This window comes from Entelurus aequoreus, linkage group LG03, assembly GCF_033978785.1.
Source record: "Entelurus aequoreus isolate RoL-2023_Sb linkage group LG03, RoL_Eaeq_v1.1, whole genome shotgun sequence".
Taxonomy (NCBI): Eukaryota; Metazoa; Chordata; class Actinopteri; order Syngnathiformes; family Syngnathidae; genus Entelurus; species Entelurus aequoreus.
The window spans coordinates 63,896,191-63,919,383 of record NC_084733.1 but is presented as its reverse complement, the minus strand read 5'-3'; the positions used below and the strand labels follow the sequence as shown (position 1 = coordinate 63,919,383).

Genomic DNA, 23,193 nt, shown 5'->3' with positions numbered 1-23,193 from the left:
GTGTCTGTGGTAGTATTTAAAACTAAGCATTATTTTTGTATTGTTTGGGGGACGGCGTGGCGAAGTTGGTAGAGTGGCCGTGCCAGCAATCGGAGGGTTGCTGGATACTGGGGTTCAATGCCCACCTTCTACCATCCTAGTCACGTCCGTTGTGTCCTTGGGCAAGACACTTCACCCTTGCTCCCGATTGCTGCTGGTTAGCGCCTTGCATGGCAGCTCCCGCCATCAGTGTGTGAATGGGTGAATGTGGAAATACTGTCAAAGCGCTTTGAGTACCTTGAAGGTAGAAAAGCGCTATACAAGTATAACCCATTTATCATTTATTTCAGTTCCACAAATTCCTCATTAAATTCACGTCACCGTGGAGTTATTGAGGAATTTGTGAAACTGAAACAATACAAAAATAATGCTTGGTTTTAACTACATAGCTAATTGGACAGCTAGCTTGCGCAGCTAATGGGTCCATGACGACTACTCCTGTTTTGTTTGATCAGCCACACAACTCTTGTTACATGAGGCTCCAGGCACTTATTGCACTATTGTATTATTTTATCACTGTCAAGGAAACATGTAGGTATATTTGTGTTCAATGACAAGAGATATGCTCAAAAGTGCTGTCATGTGACAGACTCACCTCCTCTGGCGTGGCCACAAAGTTGATAGCGGTGTAGTAGCGGTCGTCCTCCTGCGACAGGCTGAAGGTGAACTGGTAATCGATGAGCAGAGTGTCTGTGTGGAACCATCCCAGACGATGCCACAGGATTAACAAATAAAGAAATAAAATGATGATTCAAAAACTGGTTTATCAAAAGTGGCGACTGCATTAACATGTTTGTGTTTGGGTCATCTCCATGTAGTATTTACTGCTTTGTCAAGATTAAAAAATGTGATTACCACAATTGGATTTTTTCAATTCAACACTATTCTCGATTCAAAAACGATTTTTTTTCCTGATTCAAAAGGATTCTCTATTCAATCAATACATAGGATTTCAGCAGGATCTACCCCAGTCTGCTGACATGCAAGCAGAGTAGTAGATTTTTGTAAAAAGCTTTTATAATTGTAAAGGACAATGTTTTATCAACTGATTGCAATAATGTAAATTTGTTTTAACTATTAAATGAACCAAAAATATGACTTCTTTTATCTTTGTGAAAATATTGGACACAGTGTGTTGTCAAGCTTATGAGATGTGATGCAAGTGTAAGCCACTGTGACACTATTGTTCTTTTTTTTTTTTTTTTATAAATGTCTAATGATAATGTCAATGAGGGATTTTTAATCACTGCTTTGTTGAAATTGTAACTAATATTGATACTGCTGTTGATAATATTCATTTCTGTTTACTACTTTTGGTTTGTTCTGTGTTGTGTTTGTGTCTCCTCTCAATTGCGCTGTTTATTGCAGTTGCTGGGTCGGGTTTGGTTTTGGAATTGGATTGCATTGTTATGGTATTGCTGTGTATTGTTTTGTTGGATTGATTAATAAAAATAAAAAATAAAAATAAATAAATAAATACTGTAAATTACAAAATAAATAAGATTTTTTAAAAATGAGAATCGATTCTGAATCGCACAACGTGAGAATCACGATTCGGATCGATTTTTTCCCACACCCGTAATATATATATATATATATATATATATATATATATATATATATATATATATATATATATATATATATATATATATATATATATATATATATATATATATATATATATATATATATATATATATATATACATACATACATACATACATACATATACACACACGAAACAAAAATGACAAACACATTTTGGGAGAAAATCCGCACCGTAACACAACATAAACACAACAGAACAAATACCCAAAACCCCTTGCAGCACTAACTCTTCCGGGACTCTATAATATACACCCCTGCTACCACCAAATCCTGCCCCCCCCCCCCCATTTCCAGAATTCGGAGGTCTTAAGGTTGGCAAGTATGCTCTAGTATACTCTGGACTGAAGCTGTGTGCCTTCATTGTTTTTGTAGCTGTTGTTTTGAGGCATGTTTAAAAAAAAATTAAAAATAATGCACTTTGTGAAAGTCAAAGTATAGTATTTCCCATAGTTGTAGTGGTTATGAGGATTATCTCAGGGAGAGCATGTCCCAATTTCCAAGCTGCTGTTTTGAGGCATGTTAAAAAAAATAATGCACTTTGCGACTTCAATAATAAATATGGCAATGCCATGTTGGCACTTTTTTCCATAACTGGAGTTGAAGTTGTTCTCTTATTTTGGAAAACCTTGTTTTTGATTGATTGATTGAAACTTGTATAACAGTACAGTACATATTCCGTACAATTGACCAGTAAATGGTAACACCCGAATACGTTTTTCAAATTGTTCACGTTAATCAATTCATGGTAAAGTTACATTGTTTAATGCATCCAGCGGGGCATCACAACAAAATTAGGCATGATGTGTTAATTCCACGACTGTATATATCGGTATCGGTTGATATCGGAATCTGTAATTAAGAGTTGGACAATATCGGAATATCGGCAAAAAAGCCATTATCGGACATAGCACGCACACGCACGCACGCACGCACACACACACACACACACACACACACACACACACACACACACACACACACACACGCACGCACGCACGCACGCACGCACGCACGCACGCACGCACGCACGCACGCACGCACGCACGCACGCACGCACGCACGCACGCACGCACGCACGCACGCACGCACGCACGCACGCACGCACGCACACACACACACACACACACACACACACACACACACACACACACACACACACACACACACACACACACACACACAGTATAGCCTATACATATATGTATAGTATATGAGTGTTTTGCATTTTCCCAACATGCATCGCCACCTACTGGGCTGGCATGCACACTGCAGTCACTTGTGTCGACTAATTGTCACGTGAAGTGCCCTCAGGTTTGATGACAGAAGACGCAAACCGGCTGCTACAAAACCCACAAATCAGCCAGTGAGGGGGAAAAAAAGAGCCCTCAAATTGAAAGTCTTCAAAAGTTTTATCGATCAACTTCCAGCCGCACTTCAACACTTCGCTGCCTGCGAACATCAAGCTAGCTGAGAGGTGCTTTGATTCAAGTGCCAAGTAAGTACGCGTTAGCATCGACCTGACCGTTCCTCTGCTTTGAATTGCACTTACAGTAGCAGGTGCCTTTGAGTGGGTTGCCTTGGTAACGATTCTCCACTTCACACCTGCAACACAAGAGGCGGGGAGAAGCGCTCAGCAGGAGAGAAAGAGAGGCTCCAAAAAAAAAGAACTTGGTTGATGACAACTAAATGAAGGATGGACGTAAAGCTCAGTAAAGCCACACGTCTTTTCTCTATTCGGCGCCACGCCACATGCACATGACCGTTAACCAAAGACTGAGAAAAGTAATGACAATATATCTGCAGGCGTTAATGAAGACCCGCCACCGGAATGTTCCAGGGACCATGCTGGCAAATCCAATTTATTTATATAACACATTTAAACAACAAAATGTTTCCAAAGTGCTGCACAACAATATTAAAAACAATATTCAAATATTATCCTTAGCTCCACCAATGACTGAATAAAAACAAAAAATAAATGAATATAAAAACAATATAAAATAAATATGATTAAAAACTATTTTAAAGGGTAAAACCAATTGAAACAGTAAATACAAATCAAAATGTTATAAACACAGAGGACAACCGAGGACCACACAACTCACGTAGTGTTAAAAGCCAGAGAATAAAAGTGGGTCTTAAGACGAGACTTAAAACACTCCACTGTGGGAGCAGTTCAAACATGGAGGGGCAGAGTGTTCCAGAGCTTAGGGCCGACCACAGAGGAGGCCCTGTCTCCCCTGGTTTTAAGTCTGGTCTTGGGCACCACGAGCTGGAGCTGGCTCTCTCTGGCAAAGAGAGTGATCTTCTCCACATGTCGTCACGCTGGGCCTTCAAGTAAGTGTCCATATTGTGCTGATGAAACATCAGCAGGACAATATGGAGGACAGTGAGATCGTGCAGGACACTTACAGGTGGCAGCGGTCTCCTTTGATGCCTTTGGTGGTGCAGAAACATTTCCCGTTGTTGGGGTTGCACATGCTGGCGTGGCCGTTACACTTGCACGCTGAATGGAGGGAAAATACACAGGAGTGACTTGTACTACCTCAACAGTCCATCAGACAATATTATTGTATGCTGGAATTTATTTACATTTAAAAGAGCATTTAGTAAACCCAAAAGGACACACACAGTTGTTTTTGTGTGTGTGTTTATGCACGTCTCTCTCTGACAGACTGTGCCTCTCCAAAAAGTGCTAATGTGCACTTTCTCTACTTTTCTCATAAAAAATAGTGGAAAAATCCAAGTAATTGAGACGCTGTGTATATACGTGTGTGTGTGTATGTGTGTATATATATATATATATATATATATATATATATATATATATATATATATATATATATATATATATATATATATATATACACACACACATGTGCACATGTAATATATGTATATATATACACGTGTGTATATATATATACATATATATATATACACACACACATGTGCACATGTATATATGTATACAGTATGTGACCCCATCAAGTCATAAAAATGGGGTCCCACAGTACATTTTTGGATTCCTACTTTTTTGTAACCGTTTTGAAAACAAATGATAAATGTATGCATTATCCTGTTATAACTCACATTCTATATTGTGTTTTGGAAAAAGGTTGGCATAAACGCAACTTAATTCATTACAAAAATAATAAAAACAATTAAAAAAATGTATGCATATGAAAATGTATTCAGTTATAAACATTCATTCACTTTCTTCTTTCCTTCATGGATCTAAACTTTACCGCTGCCGGTATTTTTTTTCTATATTTTCATTTAATAAATTGTAGGTGTATTTATTTCGGTATAAAAGTGTAAAAGGTGTTTTGCTTCGGTCATGAAATGGTGATAATTGTGTGCCAGGGCATACAATGCCTCTAGTATTTCATCTCTGGCTTTGTGATGGCGTGACGTGTTTAAGTGAGTGGGCAAGTTAGGAGAGGGAGCGCTAGCATGTTCAGGACTGTTATTAGCATGGTGGATGTCTGCTTGGCTTTGTGGAAAACATAAATAAAGAGTTGTAACAAATCGACGGCCTCGTCATTCCGACTAAAGAGCGGAACTGTAGGTACCCAAATTGGAGGGTGTTTCTTGGTGCCTGGTGAGGCTGGATCTTTGAAAATCAGTGCACTTGGTCGTAAAGGTGTTATTTTTCTTAGCCCGTTTACATGGCGTGCAAATCATCTTTCCATCGTCATAAGTGAGCCATTTGCTGAAAAGTGGCTCCTGAAGCCACTTTTTATTGAAGCTTCGCTTCCTGGGTTTATTGCTCGCAATAACGAAAACAATAACACGCAGGAGTCCTAATACCGGAAATGCAGTATTTGTGATTAATAAAACTTTCGGCGAATCAAAATTTAAGAAATTGTACCGGAAAGTGCATTACTTTGAAGTCGACCAATAATTAATAATTTGACTCTGCAAATATAAACAAAACACCGGCGGAAAGCGATAATCAATCCAAAAAAAATAAACTAGCAAACCGGGCGGTAAAAAAATGAAATAAATCTGTGCAGACTTCCGGAAATTGCCGTCCTTTCTGATTTCCATGCGTAAAAAGACACAAAAAGTGCGTTAACACTGATATATATATATATATATATATATATATATATATATATATATATATATATATATATATATATATATATATATATATATATATATATATATATATATATATACACACACACAGCCATATATGTGTATTTATATGTATATGTATATACAGTATATACATACAATCGCAATCAAAAGTTTACTTGTTGGTCACAAAAAATCATTAAATTTTGGTTTCATCTGACCACAGAACTTTCCTCCAGAAGGTCTTATCTTTGTCCATGTGATGTCAGATGAAACAAAAATGTAGCTGTTTGGCCACAATACCCAGCAATATGTTTGGAGGAGAAAAGGTGAGGCCTTTAACCCCAGGAACACCATTCCTACCGTCAAGCATGGTGGTGGTAGTATTATGCTCTGGGCCTGTTTTGCTGCCAATGGAACTGGTGCTTTACAGAGAGTAAATGGGACAATGAAAAAGGAGGATTACCTCCAAATTCTTCAGGACAACCTAAAATCATCAGCCCGGAGGTTGGGTCTTGGGCGCAGTTGGGTGTTCCAACAGGACAATGACCCCAAACACACGTCAAAATTGGTAAAGGAATGGCTAAATCAGGCTAGAATTAAGGTTTTAGAATGGCCTTCCCAAAGTCCTGACGTGTGGACAATGCTGAAGAAACAAGTCCATGTCAGAAAACCAACACATTTAGCTGAACTGCACCAATTTTGTCAAGAGGAGTGGTCAAAACTTCAACCAGAAGCTTGCCAGAATCTTGTGGATGGCTACCAAAAGTGCCTTATTGCAGTGAAACTTGCCAACAGAGAGGTACTCAGGCACATTTTTTTCTCTCAATGTGGCCACTGAGTCAAAAAAATTGCCCAGGTCTATGGTGAGTGACAGGTCTGAACGCCAAACAAATTCCTTGGACTGACAAGCGATTTTGACTCAATACGATAAGAAATGTATTCTTTGGTTTGAAAAATGGAACCGTGCCCAAGTTGCAAACAGTCCCTTTGAGGACACAAAGGATAGCAACACAACAATGCTTACATTTGAACAGCAGCATCATGCCAGGTCAGCATCTTTGCCCAATCAAAACAAAATCATCAAACCTCCAGCTTACACATTCGTAAGGTAAATGCCTTCTTTTTTACAAAGCTGTACTGTTTTGGACGTAGTAAACAAAGCATAAATTCAGGTACGCATGAATGAGTGTGGATAGTACATTAGAATATGTCCTTCTCAAAGATGTACAGTATGTGAATCACATATTCATGTTTGCTACTGTATCATGTCCATGAGCAAGGAGGTTTTTCCTTCATGGAGTCATGAAAACTACAAAAGCGAATGTTTCTCAAGAGTGGCGCAGACAAGCCAGCGAATAACAAGAGTCCAAAGAAGCAGAAGCAAGTATTGCCTGAAGACGCAGCTGATTGGTGCTGATGAGGGCCACCTGGCTGTTTACGACCCAGCGTGAACCACACTCAACTCTGCGGTCGCACAAACAGTCAATATGATACATTTTACACAAGGTCACCCAAAGTTGCAATAAATATAATGTCAGAGTTAAGCTTTGGATGGATATTTAATATCCATACTTCGTGAAGATAAAACGGCTAATTTATGGATTTTTCTTTGCTGATGGCCATAATGCAATAGTTAAGAAAAAACGATCAAACACACTTATAAGGTGTGTTACTTTTTGCGCTATGGTGCCATCTTTTGGACGATTTCACTCACTGCAGGTGCTGCAGTGTCCTCCCATTTAGTCCTTTTGACCGGAAGTAGAAGTCCCGTTCAGTCTTCTCGCCGTCCATAGCAATCAATCAGTTTATTGAGTATGTCATAGTCAGTTCCATATCAAACATCTAGTATATACTATACGTACATATACAGTATGTTGAGAACAATCTAGTGCTCAATAACAATATTATTGTTGTTTCACAAAAAAAAAAGAAAAGAAAATTATAAAAAGAAAGTCAAACATATCTCAAAAGGGTAATGGGAAGAGGTATCAACTTTTTGAATCCCACCATAGCGTTTCTACCGTATGGATTCTTAATTCAGCAACATTTGTAAGTTTTACAATATAACTTAAGCTGTTTATAGTTACTAAAGCGTCCCATGTGTGATGTGTGTAGGAGTGTTTTCATGCATATTTGTACGTGCTATTGTAATGTAATGAAGCTAGTAGCGTTAGCTACTATGCTAACATATTTACGAGTGTCTGTGTTGGTATTATTAACTTACAACAACATTCTTTTTGTGTTGTTTTATTTTCACAAATTCCTCATTAAATTCACCAAAATGTCCCCGCTAGCTGATTGGAGAGCTAGCTTACGATGCTACATATGCTTTTGTCTGATCAGCCATTTTACAGACACCGTTTAGAAACAATTAAGATATGTAAATAAACATTTACAGAATATTTCTGTGTAAATAACTCGTATATATCAGTGGCTTACAGTCCGGTGCGGCTAATACATGGAACACATTTTGTCCCCCTAGAATTTAACGGGTGCGTCTCATATACCGGTGCGCTCTATAGTTTGGAAAATAAAGTAAGTAATAAAGCACATTTTCCCACAAAGTGCTTCACATGGTTAAAATACAAACAATGCAATCAAAATAAGCACACAGCATGATGCAACCGAGAAATTGTTAATAAAATAAAATAAAAATTATAATGTAATATTACTAAAACTCACGCTGGCAGCTTCCGCCGTTAGTGGGGTCGCCGTAGAAACCAGATATGCAGTTCTCGCAGTGGCGGCCCGTGGTGAGGTCCTCGCACTTCTCACACACACTCTCGTTGACACAGCGGCTGTGGCCGTTACATTGACAAGCTGGAAGAGGAACGGTGCATTAGATGGGAACAGCTTCATTAAGAAGACCCCTCCCACCTGGACAGTGGATGAAGGACCAGTTGTAGTGGGCCTCGCTGGGACACATGCTGGCGTTGAGAGCCGGCGGGGGGTCGGCGGGCAGGCCGGGCAGCGTGGACGGTGCCGGGACCGAGGTCTGGAAGGGGCCGCGGTACGAGCCCTCGATGCACTGACCCTTGCCCGTGTTGCTGGAGTCCGTGCACCAGCCGCAGCCTGGCTGGTCCAAACACTGAGCGCACGTTCTGTAGCCCGAGCAGTTTTCAGCTGGAGACACATGAGAAGATGTTCATTAAAGCAACACTCTAAGAATTTCTTAATTTCCCCTGGGGGATTAATACAGTACTTATCATTCTGATTCTGAAGACTATCTTCTATTAAATTGCCATTCATCCATTAACACTTACTAAATAATTCATACCATTCAGGGATTAAATAAAAGCGTTTGCCAAATAGCGAGCCCCCACCATGAAGTTGCCAAATAATGAGTGCAGCTGGGTTAGGCTCACAAATGTCACACCTTCATCACCTGTGTCTAACATTCACTTTTGCCTGTATTCCACTTTGTAACATTTTACCATGGATTTAGCTCATACATTGTAAGGTTTCCTTGTGAGAAATATTGCAAACATTTCAAACAACCGGAAGGATGCCAAAAATGAAGGACAAAAACTGGACATCCCAGTAAAAAATGGAAGTTGAAATACTAATTACTGTATCATGTGCAGTGTTGGGACTTTGTAACGCGTTACTGTAACGCCGTTATTTTCGGCGGTAACTAGTAGTCTAACGCGTTATTTTTTATATTCAGTAACTCAGTCACCGTTACTACATGATGCGTTACCATGTTATTTTACGTTATTTTTTTATATAGTATCGGCTAGAAACTGAGAAGATCTGAGTGTGTTTTATTGGAGAGCTGCGGTGTCGTCCTTCTGAATCTTCCTGTGTCACAAGAGGCGCGCTGTGTGTGGTTGTGTGTGGTGGTGGGGGGACGTGGCTGTGTTTACCAACAAGACATCATGGTGGAGCTGGAGTCGAGTTTCTTAACGCCGTGGCGAAGTTGGTGGAGTGGCCGTGCCAGCAATCGGAAGGTTGCTGGTTACTGGGGTTCAATCCCCACCTTCTACCATCCTAGTCACGTCCGTTGTGTCCTTGGGCAAGACACTTCACCCTTGCTCCTGATGGCTGCTGGTTAGCGCCTTGCATGGCAGCTCCCACCATCAGTGTGTGAATGTGTGTGTGAATGGGTGAATGTGGAAATACTGTCAAAGCGCTTTGAGCACCTTGAAGGTAGAAAAGCGCTATACAAGTATAACCCATTTATCATTTAACATGGAGATATTCTCACTACTTTTCTTTTTCGAGCACAAAGAAAAGAACATTTTAGATAAATGTAAGTTCTGTCTTGGATCAGAGATCCCATCTACTGCCCAAAACTAGCAATTCAAATCTGCTGAAACAGCTACAAAAGCAACATGCTTCGACGAAGCTAGTAAAGAGAGACACAGACTCAGATGCCACTTCACCTCCACCTCCACCTAAGGATTTTAACAGAGGCACTGATAGCCAGGACAACATTGATAGAGCCATTGCAGCGTATGTGGTAGAACAGTGGTCCACAACCTTTTTGTAGCTGCGGACCGGTCAACGCTTGAAAATTTGTCCCACGGACCGGTGGGGGGGGTATTTAAAAAATATATATATATTTGTTTTTTTACATAAATAAATACAATCATGTGTGCTTACGGACTGTATCCCTGCAGACTGTATTGATCTATATTGATATATAATGTATATATTGTGTTTTTTATGTTGATTTCATAAAAAAAATAAAAAAATACAATTTTTTTTTTTTCTTTTTTTTTTTCTTGTGCGGCCCGGTACCAATCGGTTGGGGACCACTGTGCTAGAAGACATGCAGGCTATTTCCACAGTGGAGTCACCCGCTTTCAGGCAGCTAATTAGCATGATATCGGGCATCAAACAGCAAATAGCACAGAGAACATGTTCCAAGTACCTGGACACAGTGGACAGTGAGTACATAAACATGCAAAGCAAGCTAAAGAAGACACTCCAAACTCTGCCTCTGCTCATCATTCAGCACTGAAGGTACACACACTCTGTGAATTATCTTATATACTCTTTCATTCTATACTGAGTTTTGGATTATCACATCATTCTAAATGTATGGACTATAAAGTTCACAAACATAAAGAGGAATCCTAGTGGACCAGGCCAATCTTTCCTTTTCTCTAAACAAAAACTGGGGAAATGCGTAGAGTTCTGGGGCCGTACTTATCAAGCTTCTTAGAGTGCCATTTTACACTTAAATCCTGAGAATTTGCGAAATTTAGTCCTACTCTCAAACTTAAGAATAAAAGCTTTTTATCAACGTTCTTAAGTCTAAGAATCACTCCTACTCTCCACGATATTTAAGAGACCTTCAGAGGTGTCTTAAGTGGTTAGGAGTTGCCAGCAGGGGATGGCACTGAGGCGAGAGAGACGTGCGCGAACATTCAGGGAGCGAAACGATGTCCTGGATTTGTTTGATGACGAGCAGCTGATCAAACGGTATCGTTTAGACAGAGCGGGTATTATTTTTGTCACAGATTTAATACTTTTCGATTCCATGTTGATTTCTGCATGTGGCTGCAGTGGGCTAGTATATATAGAGCCACCCACACCAGTTTCAAATTAGTTGCCTAATTAATGAATTGGAAAGAAAATGTTATGACAGTAGCGTATGTGTGTGGCCGTGAGGTGAGTGACGTCAGTGAATGTGTGGGCGAGAGAAGAGAGGGAGCGGTAGCGTGAGTGCCGGCAGGGACTAGTTTGTTTTGTATTATTTTGTAGTTTATTGTCAAAATATACACTCCCATTGTCCACTTAAATATTTCCAAGATATTTCTTTATTCTTAGACAACGGATTCCCTTCCGTGATTGGTCATTTCTATGGACACAGAAATGACGTCACCTAAAATTCCATTTACGGCACATAGTAATGTCGTAATTCAGCTCTGAGTGTGACACTTAAGATTCAGTCCTAAACTTCGCTGAAAGTGTGAGTAAGACGCTTGATAACTAACTTTTAAGTGCAGCTTTCAGCGAATAATTTATTTACTCTTAAGTCAACTCTTAGCAGACTTCTTAGGAGTAATTCTGAGAAGCTTGATAAGTACGGCCCCTGGGCTTTAGTACAGTGTTGATCTCCTGAAGACATGATTTTATTTCAAAATTCCTTGAGAGAAAAAAACGCCTGGTTAGGCTTTGTGTATAGCAGTATGTGTGCTGTATAACGTGACATGACATATAATCATGTCATGTGGGCCTTCCTTGGGTGAAGCCAGGTTTACAGCTATGTTGTGACATGGTGTGACATGTTGTTATTATGCGGTTTGTTACTTATGTATGTTATGTTGCAGCTATTTAAAATACTTTTGTCAATTTGTTCTGGCCCGAAATAAATTGGCCCTTTGAAACATATCTTTGTCTTTGTGTGTTGTATGTAGACCACATTGCTTAGCAGAGTTCAGTGGTGCAAATGCATTTAAGTTGATCAACAGATTGTATTATTCTCCAGTGCAATAACAATGAAGGCTAAAAGGGCATTAATGGGCGACTAAATAGTTACTTTTCACAGTAACGCATTACTTTTTGGTGTAAGTAACTGAGTTAGTAACTGAGTTACTTTTGAAATAAAGTATCTAGTAACTGTAACTAGTTACTGGTTTTCAGTAACTAACCCAACACTGATCATGTGTAAATATTGTATCTGCTGACGTAGTTTAGTTGTAGTTAAAAAAACAAAAAAGGCCGATACCGATAAAGAGGCTGACATATGTCAAAATGCCACTTATCGGCACAGATAAACAGCCAATCCCTAATCAACACGAACTTGCCCTGCTCCCTTAATGAGCGCATACTCACTGCGGACGAACACTTGATTGTTGCAGTAGTGAAAACTAACAAAATGGAACCGGTAGGACGCCGAGAAAGGACAAAAACTGAATTTTGACTCAATACGATAAGAAATGTATTCTTTGGTTTGAAAAATGGAACTGTGCCCAAGTTGCAAACAGTCCCTTTGAGGACACAAAGGATAGCAACACAACAATGCTTACATTTGAACAGCAGCATCATGCCAGGTCAGCATCTTTGCCCAATCAAAACAAAAGCATCAAACCTCCAGCTTGCACATTCGTAAGGTAAATGCCTTCTTTTTTACAAAGCTGTACTGTTTTGGGCGTAGCAAACAAAGCATAAATTCAGGTACACATGAATGAGTGAGGATAGTACATTAGAATATGTCCTTCTCAAAGATGTACAGTATGTGAATCACAGATTATTATTATTATTATATATCAATTTCCCGGAAAACAATCAAAGTTACAATACTAACTACCGTATCATATGTGTATATATTGTATCTGATGATGTAGTTCAGTTGTAGTTTAAAAAAAAGAAAAAATAGAAAGCCTGTTACCGATAAAGACACGATATACGTCAAAATGCCAAATATCGGCGAAAGAAGGACAAAAACTGGATTTCTCGGCAAAAAATGGAAATTAAAATACTAAATATTGTATCATATGTGTATATATTGTATCTGCTGATGTAGTTTAGTTGTAGTTAAAAAACAAAAACAAAAAAGGCTGATACCGATAAAGAGGCTGATATACGTTAAAATGCCAAATATCGGCACCGATAATCAGTCAATCACTAATCAACACATGAACTCGCCTAGCTCCCTTAATGAGCGCACACTCAGACGGACACTTGATCGTTGCAGAAGTGAAAACAAACAAAATGGAACCGGTAAGACGCCAAGAAAGGACAAAAACTGGATTCCCTGGCAAACAATAAAAGTTAAAATACTAACTACCGTATAATGTGTGTATATTTTGTATCTGCTGATGTAGTTAAGTTGTAGTTGAAAAAAAAAAAAAAGGCTGATACCGATAAAGACTGATGCCAAATATCGACAAAAACTGAATTTCCGGCAAAAAAATTACATTTTTGCAGGGCAAACCTGCTGGTGCTTAAGCAGTGCTTATTACTACCTGCTTCACTAATTATTATTCATTTTTTAATACTTAATACTGTATCATATGTGTATATATTGTATCTTCTGTGTAGTTCAGTTGTAGTTGGGGGGGGAAAAAAGGCAGATACGGATAAAGACGGTAACATCGTCCAAATGCCAAATACATGGCCAATGATCAGCGGATCTCTAATCAACACATGGAGTACTGAAGATTGGTACCATTGAGTAGCGCTACTAATAATGAATATGTATCAATTCAGATGTGAAAACTCCAATACACAAGTAGCTCCACCTAGTGGAGAAGCTGGGGAATGACCCTTTCTTTCGTCTTGGGGATTGTTCTTTTATTAAACCCAAAAGTCAGCGTGACAACTCTGGAATTAAAATGTATCTGGGCAAAACACAATCAAGGACGAGCGAGCCATGGAGGGTTATTTTCAAAGTCGAAGCACACCAACGTGTCACTTTAAGTAAGAAGCAACAGCCTGAAAGAGGAGGCCTGGGGGACTCTGCGTCCCGTCAAAGGCGACGACGACGACAAGAAGCTAATTATAGCGGCGACCTTGGCGAGGCTTACGTGGACAGGTGTTCATGGTGTACCACTCCATGCACTGGCCGAAGGGGAAGGACGCCACGTAGGCGTTGGAGTCCACGCACTGCTTCATGTTGCTGCACCACATGCACTCCGAAGTGCTGCTGGTGCACTCGCTGCAGGTGGCACGCATGGCGCACGGCGTCCGGCACTGCTTGGCGCTGTGGTTGGCTGAGGGACGACCACAGAGACGTTAGCGGACCTTAAACCGACAATGGAGGAAATCGATACTCATGTTTTGGCTCATGACTAAACCATAACATAAAAAGGTGCCTCATTGACAATTCAAGACTTGTTGATTTTGTTAGCAAACGTGACAAAATGAGCGCAAGCTAACGCTTTAAAGTAACAGTAGAGTGACTTTCTATGTCCAATAGTGTTTCATTGTATCCATTAAACCCTATCACAATCCGCAAACTATGTGAAAATACCGTCTAAATATCACAAAAGGCCACAAACTCAGTCGGCCATTTTGAATATCCCGCTCTGAAAATCTTCGGCAATAAGATTAAGATTAAAGATTAAAGTACCAATGATTGTCACACACACACTAGATGTGGTGAAATTTGTCCTCTGCATTTGTCCCATCCCCTTGGGGAGCAGTGGGGAGCAGTGGGCAGCAGCGCCCGGGAATCATTTTGGTGATTTAACCCCCAACTCCAACCCTTTGTTGCTGAGTGCCAAGCAGGGAGGTTATGGGTCCCATTTTTATAGTCTTTGGTATGACTCGGCTGGGATTTGAACTCCAACCTACCGATCTCAGGGCGGACACTCTAACATATCCGTAGATTCTACGTCACCGTAGTACCACTTCTGCACTCTGACCATATTATTAGAACAGTCATACCGGAAATATGCAAACATTGGACAGAGATGTGATGTTTATCATTCACACTCCTTATGTAAGACAAGAACACATATACTTGGCTTTTTGTATTTGTTCAAAATGGTAAACAAATATCTAACAATTGAGTCAACAGATGGAGGGTCCTCTCATTATACTCTCTAAAAACATCCAGAAAGTGCCAACAATACTCCATTTACATGTCGTGACCTGGAAATTAACCAAATATGAGTGATATTGTTATTATAAGTGCTACCGCAGACGGACTATTTCCGCGGCGCATTGATAGCAGTGAGCTAATGCTAGCTTATGCTGCTATTGTTGACACACTGAGCTGACGGCTGCTTCTGCTTGGTCTCAAACTTCCATCCATCCATTTTCTACCGCTTGTCCCTTTCGGGGTCATACTACTTGTTTTATTATGGTTTATTACGGTTAGTTTGTATGTTTAGCACCTAGCAACGCTGCTAATGCTATAGAGCTACATTCGTTTAGCACTCGGCTTCTAAAACTCATTGCTCATCCTCTTTATGTTCGGGCTCAAAAATATAAGGTTCTGGATCATCGTTTTGCCCAAGGTAATCGTTGTTGGCTCTCACATGGATTGATTTACGTGGACCCCGACTTAAACAAGTTGAACAACTTATTCGGTTTTACCATTTAGTGGTCAATTGTACTGAGTATGTACTGTACTGTGCAATCTACTAATAAAAGTTTCAATCAATCAAAACAAAGTCTGCTTGATTAGCATCGTTGTTGACGGGTAAGGGATCTGTGGTTCCTCCTCTACGTCAGGAATCACGTGGTTTGCTCTTTAACGCTCAAAATTCTCGGGAATCTCCCTGAGATTGATACTATTTTGATCATATGTATTTATTCTCGAACTTTGTAAGTCTTTAGGTGTCATAAATCAGATATATTTAAGGTCAGTATGTAAACCATACAACACTTTTTCGGCACTCAAGGTACAGGAGGTCAGGTGTGCTTCTCACCTGGCCGCTCACACAAGCTGCCGTTGACGGGGCTGATGCAGGTCTGCGCCTTCAGGCCACTGGAGGCGGGCTCGGCCAGGTAGCCGCAGAAGCCAGCGTCACTGGGCTCGCCGGGCAGCCATTGGAGGGAGGTGTTGGTGAACGGGGACATGTCCTCCCAGCACCAGTAGGACACGTTGATCTTGCGGAGGCCCACCCAGGGGGTCACGGAGGCTTTGTACTGCAACACGACACAGGCGCTCCCATAACACAAACGAGTATTTCTAGGGAGGACTTTTTTTCAGGCTTTTTCAGGGAAAGAAGTGTTTCAACATCAATTTCACAGACTCTGCAGACCCTATCAGACCATCCCCAATACATGTCCATGCTGCTGCAGTGCTGGTAAACAAGGAGGAGAAGTTCCATCTCCTTCAAACCTAATTAAAGCTTCTCCATTCTTTCCATCCAACTGCAGATCTCGGACTGGTTGGTCGCTAAAGGCCACTCCCCCTCCCCTGTACTTACCACCACGCTCATGATCTGCAGCTCCTTCAGGACAAAGTCCACCTTCTTCTGCGTGGTGAGCGACGCCAGCACAGCGTTGTGGTTGCGGCAAACCAGTTTGGCGTTGTCGTACGAGTCCCTGGCCGTGATGAACTTCAGGCAGGAGTTGCCCACCAGGTGCCAGCTCTCGCCACAAACGTTATCTGGAGACGCGACAAATTGATTTACTTCCAGCACGAAGGAGGTCATTAGAAGCAGGCCATAGATAAATAGAGCAAAATTACATCCTAGTTTGTTTTTTTTTTAACTTGAATATTTTAGAGGGCATGAGGAAAATAAAAAACTCTTGTTGACCACACGGTCTTTAAGTAACAACACTAATCACTAAAGTACCGTATTTTTCGGACTATAAGTCGCGTTTTTTTTCATAGGCGGGTGCGACTTATACTCAGGAGCGACTTATGTGTGAAATTATTAACACATTACTGTAAAATATCAAATAATATTATTTAGCTCATTCACGTAAGAGACTAGACGTATAAGATTTCATCGGATTTAGCGATTAGGAGTGACAGATTGTTTGGTAAACGTATAGCATGTTCTATATGTTATAGTTATATGAATGACTCTTACCATAATATGTTACGTTAACATACCAGGCACGTTCTCAGTTGGTTATTTATGCGTCACATAACGTACACTTATTCAGCCTGTTGTTCACTATTCTTTATTTATTTTAAATTGCCTTTCAAATGTCTATTCTTGGTGTTGGGTTTATCAAATAAATGTCCCCAAAAAATTCGACTTATGTTTTATGTTTTTTTCCTTCTTTATTATGCATTTTCGGCCGGTGCGACTTATACTCCGAAAAATACGGTACATAAGTATTCACAGAATTTTATGTAACAGTCTTAATCCAAAATGGAATACATTTTTTGTCCTCAAAATTCTACACACAATACCCTAAACCAGGGGTCACCAACCTTTTTGAAACCAAGAGCTACTTCTTGGGTACTGATTAATGCGAAGGGCTACCAGTTTGATACACAATTAAATAAATTGCCAGAAATAGCCAATTTGCTCAATTTACCTTTAACTCTATGTTATTATTAATAATTAATTATATTTATCTTAGTGGAAACACTGATCATCTTAATGAGTTCTCACAATAAATATATATAGAAAAAGATAAATATCAATATGCAACACTTTATTTTTATATATTCTCTAAGTGCACATTTTTCAAATTGAACATTTTCAAATGATCACTTCTAAGACAGTCTTGTGAAATCACAATATCCCATTTTAACTGGCTAGCCACTAACATTTTTTAACAAATCATGAATTACTTTGCACCATGTTTGTACAAATAACTCATGTAAAATACAAAAGTCAACTCTCAAATGTTTAAATAAATCATGTCACACTTTGAACTGGACACCAAATCTGTTATCTGTTTCTTTGTCAATTAGTGGGAAGCCTGGCATTTCATGCTGTTAACTAGTGTGTTGTACTCTGGGGCCGTATTTATCAAGCTTCTTAGAATTACTCCTAAGAAGTCTGCTAAGAGTTGACTTATGAGTAAAGAAATTCTTCGCTGAAAGCTGCAATTAAAAGTTAGTTATCAAGCGTCTTACTCACACTTTCAGCGAAGTGTAGGACTGAATCTTAAGTGTCACACTCAGAGCTGAATTACGACATTACTATGGGCCGTAAACGGAATTTTAGGTGACGTCATTTTTGTGTCCATAGAAATGACCAATCACAGAAGGGAATCCCTTGTCTAAGAATAAAGAAATATCTTAGAAATATTTAAGTGGACAATGGGAGTGTATATTTTGACAATAAACTACAAAATAGTACAAAACAAACTAGTCCCCGCCCGCACTCACGCTACCGCTCCCTCTCTTCTCTCGCCCACACACTCACTGACGTCACTCACCTCACACATACACTACTCTCATAACATTTTCTTTCCAATTCATTAATTAGGCAACTAATTTGGAACTTGTGTGGATGGCTCTATATATACTAGCCCACTGCAGCCACATGCAGAAATCAACAAAGAATCGAAAATTATTAAATCTGTGACAAAAATAATACCCGCTCTGTCTAAACGATACCGTTTGATCAGCTGCTCGTCATCAAACAAAGCCAGGACATCCTTCCGCTCCCTGAACGTTCGCACACGTCTCTCTCGCCTCAGTGCCATCCGCTGCTGGCAACTCCTAACCACTTAAGACACTTCTGAAGGTCTCTTAAATATCGTGGAGAGTAGGAGTGATTCTTAGACTTAAGAAAGTTGATAAATAGCTTTTATTCTTAAGTTTGAGAGTAGGACTAAAATTCGCAAATTCTCAGGACTTAAGTGTAAAATGGCACTCTAAGACGCTTGATAAATACGGCCCCTGGTGTGTAACTTGACACTGCAACTCTGAGTGAGTCTTGCAGATGTGCATCAGTGAGGCGTGTTCTGTGTTTGTTCTTGATGAAGTTCATGTCAGAAAAGGCTGATTCACAAAGATAAGTTGAACCAAACAGGCTTGCAACCTTCATAGCTGCTGCGCATACACCACTGTATTTTTCTGTGTCAACAAGGCACCAAAAGTTTGGTGCAGCCTGGTGGGCTTTGAGGTGGAGGTCATTTTGCAGTGTTACAATTTCAATCTCCACCTGTTCAGCATCTAGGCTGAATGTTGCACTTAACTGCTCAGCAATGCATGATATGTCCACGTTCATGAAAGGATTAGAAATGAACGACACACATGGCTCAAGCTGATCCAAGTCACAAAACCTGTTCTCAAACTCTTGCCCAACTCTGTTTATGACCTGAGAGTACTTTTCTGCAACTTTGTCAAAAGCCTCAGATGCAGAAGCATTGTCTTTCAGCCCCATCTGCACAGAGGGAAAGTGCAGCACTTTTTTCTCTGTAAATACCAGCTCACTGGTAAGTGCTGCTATTTGAGCTATTTTTAGAACAGGCCAGCGGGCGACTCATCTGGTCCTTACGGGCTATCTGGTGCCCGCGGGCACCGCGTTGGTGACCCCTGCCCTAAACCAACAATGTGAAAAGTTTTTGGGGGTTTTTCAAATACAAAAACACTAATCACTCACAAGTACATAAATATTCACAGAGGTTCACTTATTATGTTACAGCCTTAATCCAAAATGGAATACATTCTTTTGTCCTCAAAATTCTACACACAATACCCTATACCAACAAAGTGAAGTTTTTCTTTTTTTTTAAATACAAAAATACTAATCACTCAAGTACATAAGTATTCACAGCGCTTCCCTTTTTGTTATGTTACAGCCTTAATCCAAAATGGAATACATTATTTTGTCCTCAAAATTCTACACACAATACCCTATACCAAAAATTTGGGAAAAAAAATGTTTTAAATACAAAAACACTAATCACTCACAAGTACGGAAGTATTCACAGCACTTCACTTTTTATGTTACAGCCTTAATCCAAATGGAATACATTATTTTGTCCTCAAAATTCTACACACAATACCCTATACCAAAAATGTGGAAAGTTGTTTTTTTTTAAAGCGCAAATTTATTAAAAATGAAAACACTAATCACTCAGAAGTACATAAGTATTCACAGCCTTTGCTAAATACTTTGTTGATGCAGAAATTACAGCCTCTAATCATTTTAAATGGCACACCTATCTTTGGGCAGTTTTGCCCATTCCTCCTTGCAGCACCTCTCAAGGGCCATCAGGTTAGATGGGAAGCATTGGTTTTCATCAATGATGTCTCTGCGCGTTGCTGCATTAGTCTTTCCCTCTATCCTGGTTAGTCACCCAGTTCCTGTTGCTGAAAAACATCCCCACAGCATGATGCTGCCACCACTGTGCTTCTGGATAAAAACCAACGCTTCCCATCCAACCTGATGGCGCTTGAAAGGTGCTGCAAAGAGGAATGAGAGAAACTGCTCAAAGATAGGTGTGCCATTTTAAATGATTTGAGGCTGTAATTTCTGCATCAACAAAGTATTGAGCAAAGGCTGTAAACATTTAAGAATGATAATTAAAGAAAAATACCTTTTCACATTGTCATTAGGGGGTATTGTGTGTAGAATTTTGAGGACAAAAATGTATTTATTCCATTTTGGAATGAGGCTGGGACATTAAATGTGGAAAAAGTGAGCCCTTTAATCTACCAGTAATTATTTTCACAATTTGAATGACAACCCTCACAAAAATGTGATTTTATAATAGAGTCTGGTTTAGGAAGAGTTGGCAGTCCGCGCGCTTACCTGGCAGTGAGATGCACTCCTGGTCACGTGTATCCCACTGGCAGTTCTGGTCCACGGCGCAGCTCTTGCAGCTGGTCTTCTTGTTGCACACGTACGACGGGCTGTCCCTGGGACAGGCGTCGTAGTCGGCGATAGGACCCTGCGTACAAAAAGCACAGCACCAAAAACGTCACTCCAAAGATGGCGGCGATGACGAGCGGGGGTCTCACCGAGGCCGAGGTGCAGTTGCTGCCCAGCGAGACGCACTGGATGGAGCACCACTGGCAGCCGTTGGTGTTGGCGGTGCAGCTGTAGCAGTCAGTGTACTGGTCGCAGCGCTCGTTATCAGCGTCTGGGAGGAACATGTTACTGTTTTTATTATTATATTCTACAATTTGACCTAAATTAAACCTATTTAAGTGTAAAAATGGCTGAAAAAACAAAACATTTCAATACTGGAGTAGTATTGGCCAAACCAATCAGAGCGAGCCACTAATTGGCCCCGCCTCCGGCAGAGTTATATATTGTAACTAGATGAGGCAATTCCTGAAGGAATGGCGTGTGAATGCTCCAATGCTGAATTTGAACTGAAATGCTGACAGAATGTAGTATGAATGTAAGAATAGTTTGAATGTTGGAATGGTTAAATGTTGAAGAGTTTGAATTTGTTATTTTGAATGTCCAGGATGAGTGGAATGTGTTGATGTTGGAATGGTTTGAATAGGTTGAAAAATGAGGGAATTGTGCAACTTGGAAAAATGTGCCATCCACCCATCCATTTTATACCGCTTGTCCCTCATTCATTTCAGAAGGAACTTCCTGGAAATTTAGGAATTTTGGGAAAAGCCGGATTTTTTTTTAATGTCCCGAATGAGCTGAATTGGTTGGTGTTGGAATTGTTTACATCGGTCAAGAAATGTTGAAGTAGTAACAGTCTTTTCATTGAAAAATGGTATTACAGAATTTCGGGAAAACCGGGAATTTTTCAAGTTCTTAAACCAACTTGTTTTTTGTTTTTTTTCCTGACTAAGAAGAATGTTTTGACAGTGGAACTGGTTGAAGTGGGTTGAAAAAAGTAAGAGGAGTCATCGCACTAAAAAAGGTTGGAAATAAGGTTAGAAAAAAACAGGAATTCCTGGAAATGTGTTGAACGTGGAAACGTGGTTGTTTGAATTTCGAGGATGAAGTGAATGTGTTGAAGGTGGAATGGTTTGAATCGGTTGAAAAATGTGGGAATTGTGGAATTTTGAAAAATGGATAATTAATTTTGAATGGGGAAAATGTCCCTAAAAACATACAGTCGCGATCGAAAGTTGACATACACTTGTAAAGAACATAATAATGTCATGGCTGTCTTGACTTTCTTTTTTGTGATAGTTTGATTGGAGCACATACTTGTTTGTCACAAAAAAAATTCATGAAGTTTGGTTCTTTAATGAATTTATTATGAGTCTATTGAAAATGTGACCAAATCTGCTGGGTCAAAAGTATACATACAGCAATGTTAATATTTGGTTACATGTCCCTTGGCAAGTTTCATTGCAATAAGGCGCTTTTGGTAGCCATCCACAAGCTTCTGGTTGAAGTTTTGACCACTCCTCTTTACAAAATTGGTGCAGTTCAGCAAAATTTGTTGGTTTTCTGACATGGACTTGTTTCTTCAGCATTGTCCAAACATTTAAGTCAGGACTTTGGGAAGGCCATTCTAAAACCTTAATTCTAGCCTGATTTAGCCTTTCCTTTATCACTTTTGACGTGTGTCTAGGGTCATTGTCCTGATAGAACACCCAACTGCGCCCAAGACCCAACCTCCGGCCTGATGATTTTAGGTTGTCCTGAAGAATTTGGAGGTAATCCTCCTTTATCATTGTCCCATTTACTCTCTGTAAAGCACCAGTTCCATTGGCAGGGAAACAGGCCCAGCGCATAATACTACCACCACCATGCTTGACGGTAGGTTTGGTGTTTCTGGGATTAAAGGCCTCACATTTTCTCCTCCAAACATATTGCTGGGTATTGTGGCCAAACAGCTCAATTTTTGTGTTGAGGAGAAAAGGTGAGGCCTTTAATCCCAGGAACACATTACCTACCGTCAAGCATGGTGGTGGTAGTATTATGCTCTGGGCCTGTTTCCCTGCCAATGGAACTGGTGCTTTACAGAGAGTAAATGGGACAATGATAAAGAAGGATTACCTCCAAATTCTTCAGGCCAACCTAAAATCACCAGCCCGGACGTTGGGTCTTGGGCGCAGTTGGGTGTTCCAACAGGAAAATGACCCCAAACACACATCAAAAGTGGTAAAAGAAAGGCTAAATCAGGCTAGAATTAAGGTTTTAGAATGGCCTTCCCAAAGTCCTGACTTAAACGTGTGGACAATGCTGAAGAAAAAAG

General features: G+C 40.1%; 1 protein-coding gene across 2 annotated transcripts in view; it reads right to left on the bottom strand.

The window, feature by feature from the left end:
* The window catches only part of LOC133646714 (attractin-like), a 194,973-nt gene that overhangs the window by 102,805 nt on the left and 68,975 nt on the right, over positions 1-23,193 (bottom strand). The window contains exons 13-22 of one of the 2 annotated variants that reach the window (XM_062042410.1): positions 21,032-21,153; positions 20,823-20,961; positions 16,575-16,756; positions 16,071-16,290; positions 14,220-14,405; positions 8,617-8,862; positions 8,422-8,559; positions 4,063-4,156; positions 3,200-3,252; positions 635-729 (exon numbers count right to left, since the gene is read on the bottom strand). In XM_062042410.1, coding sequence (XP_061898394.1) covers positions 635-729; positions 3,200-3,252; positions 4,063-4,156; positions 8,422-8,559; positions 8,617-8,862; positions 14,220-14,405; positions 16,071-16,290; positions 16,575-16,756; positions 20,823-20,961; positions 21,032-21,153 — 1,475 coding nt within the window. Of the gene's footprint in view, positions 1-634; positions 730-3,199; positions 3,253-3,453; positions 3,982-4,062; positions 4,157-8,421; positions 8,560-8,616; positions 8,863-14,219; positions 14,406-16,070; positions 16,291-16,574; positions 16,757-20,822; positions 20,962-21,031; positions 21,154-23,193 lie in introns of those variants that run through there. The other variant, XM_062042411.1, reaches the window with a different exon arrangement.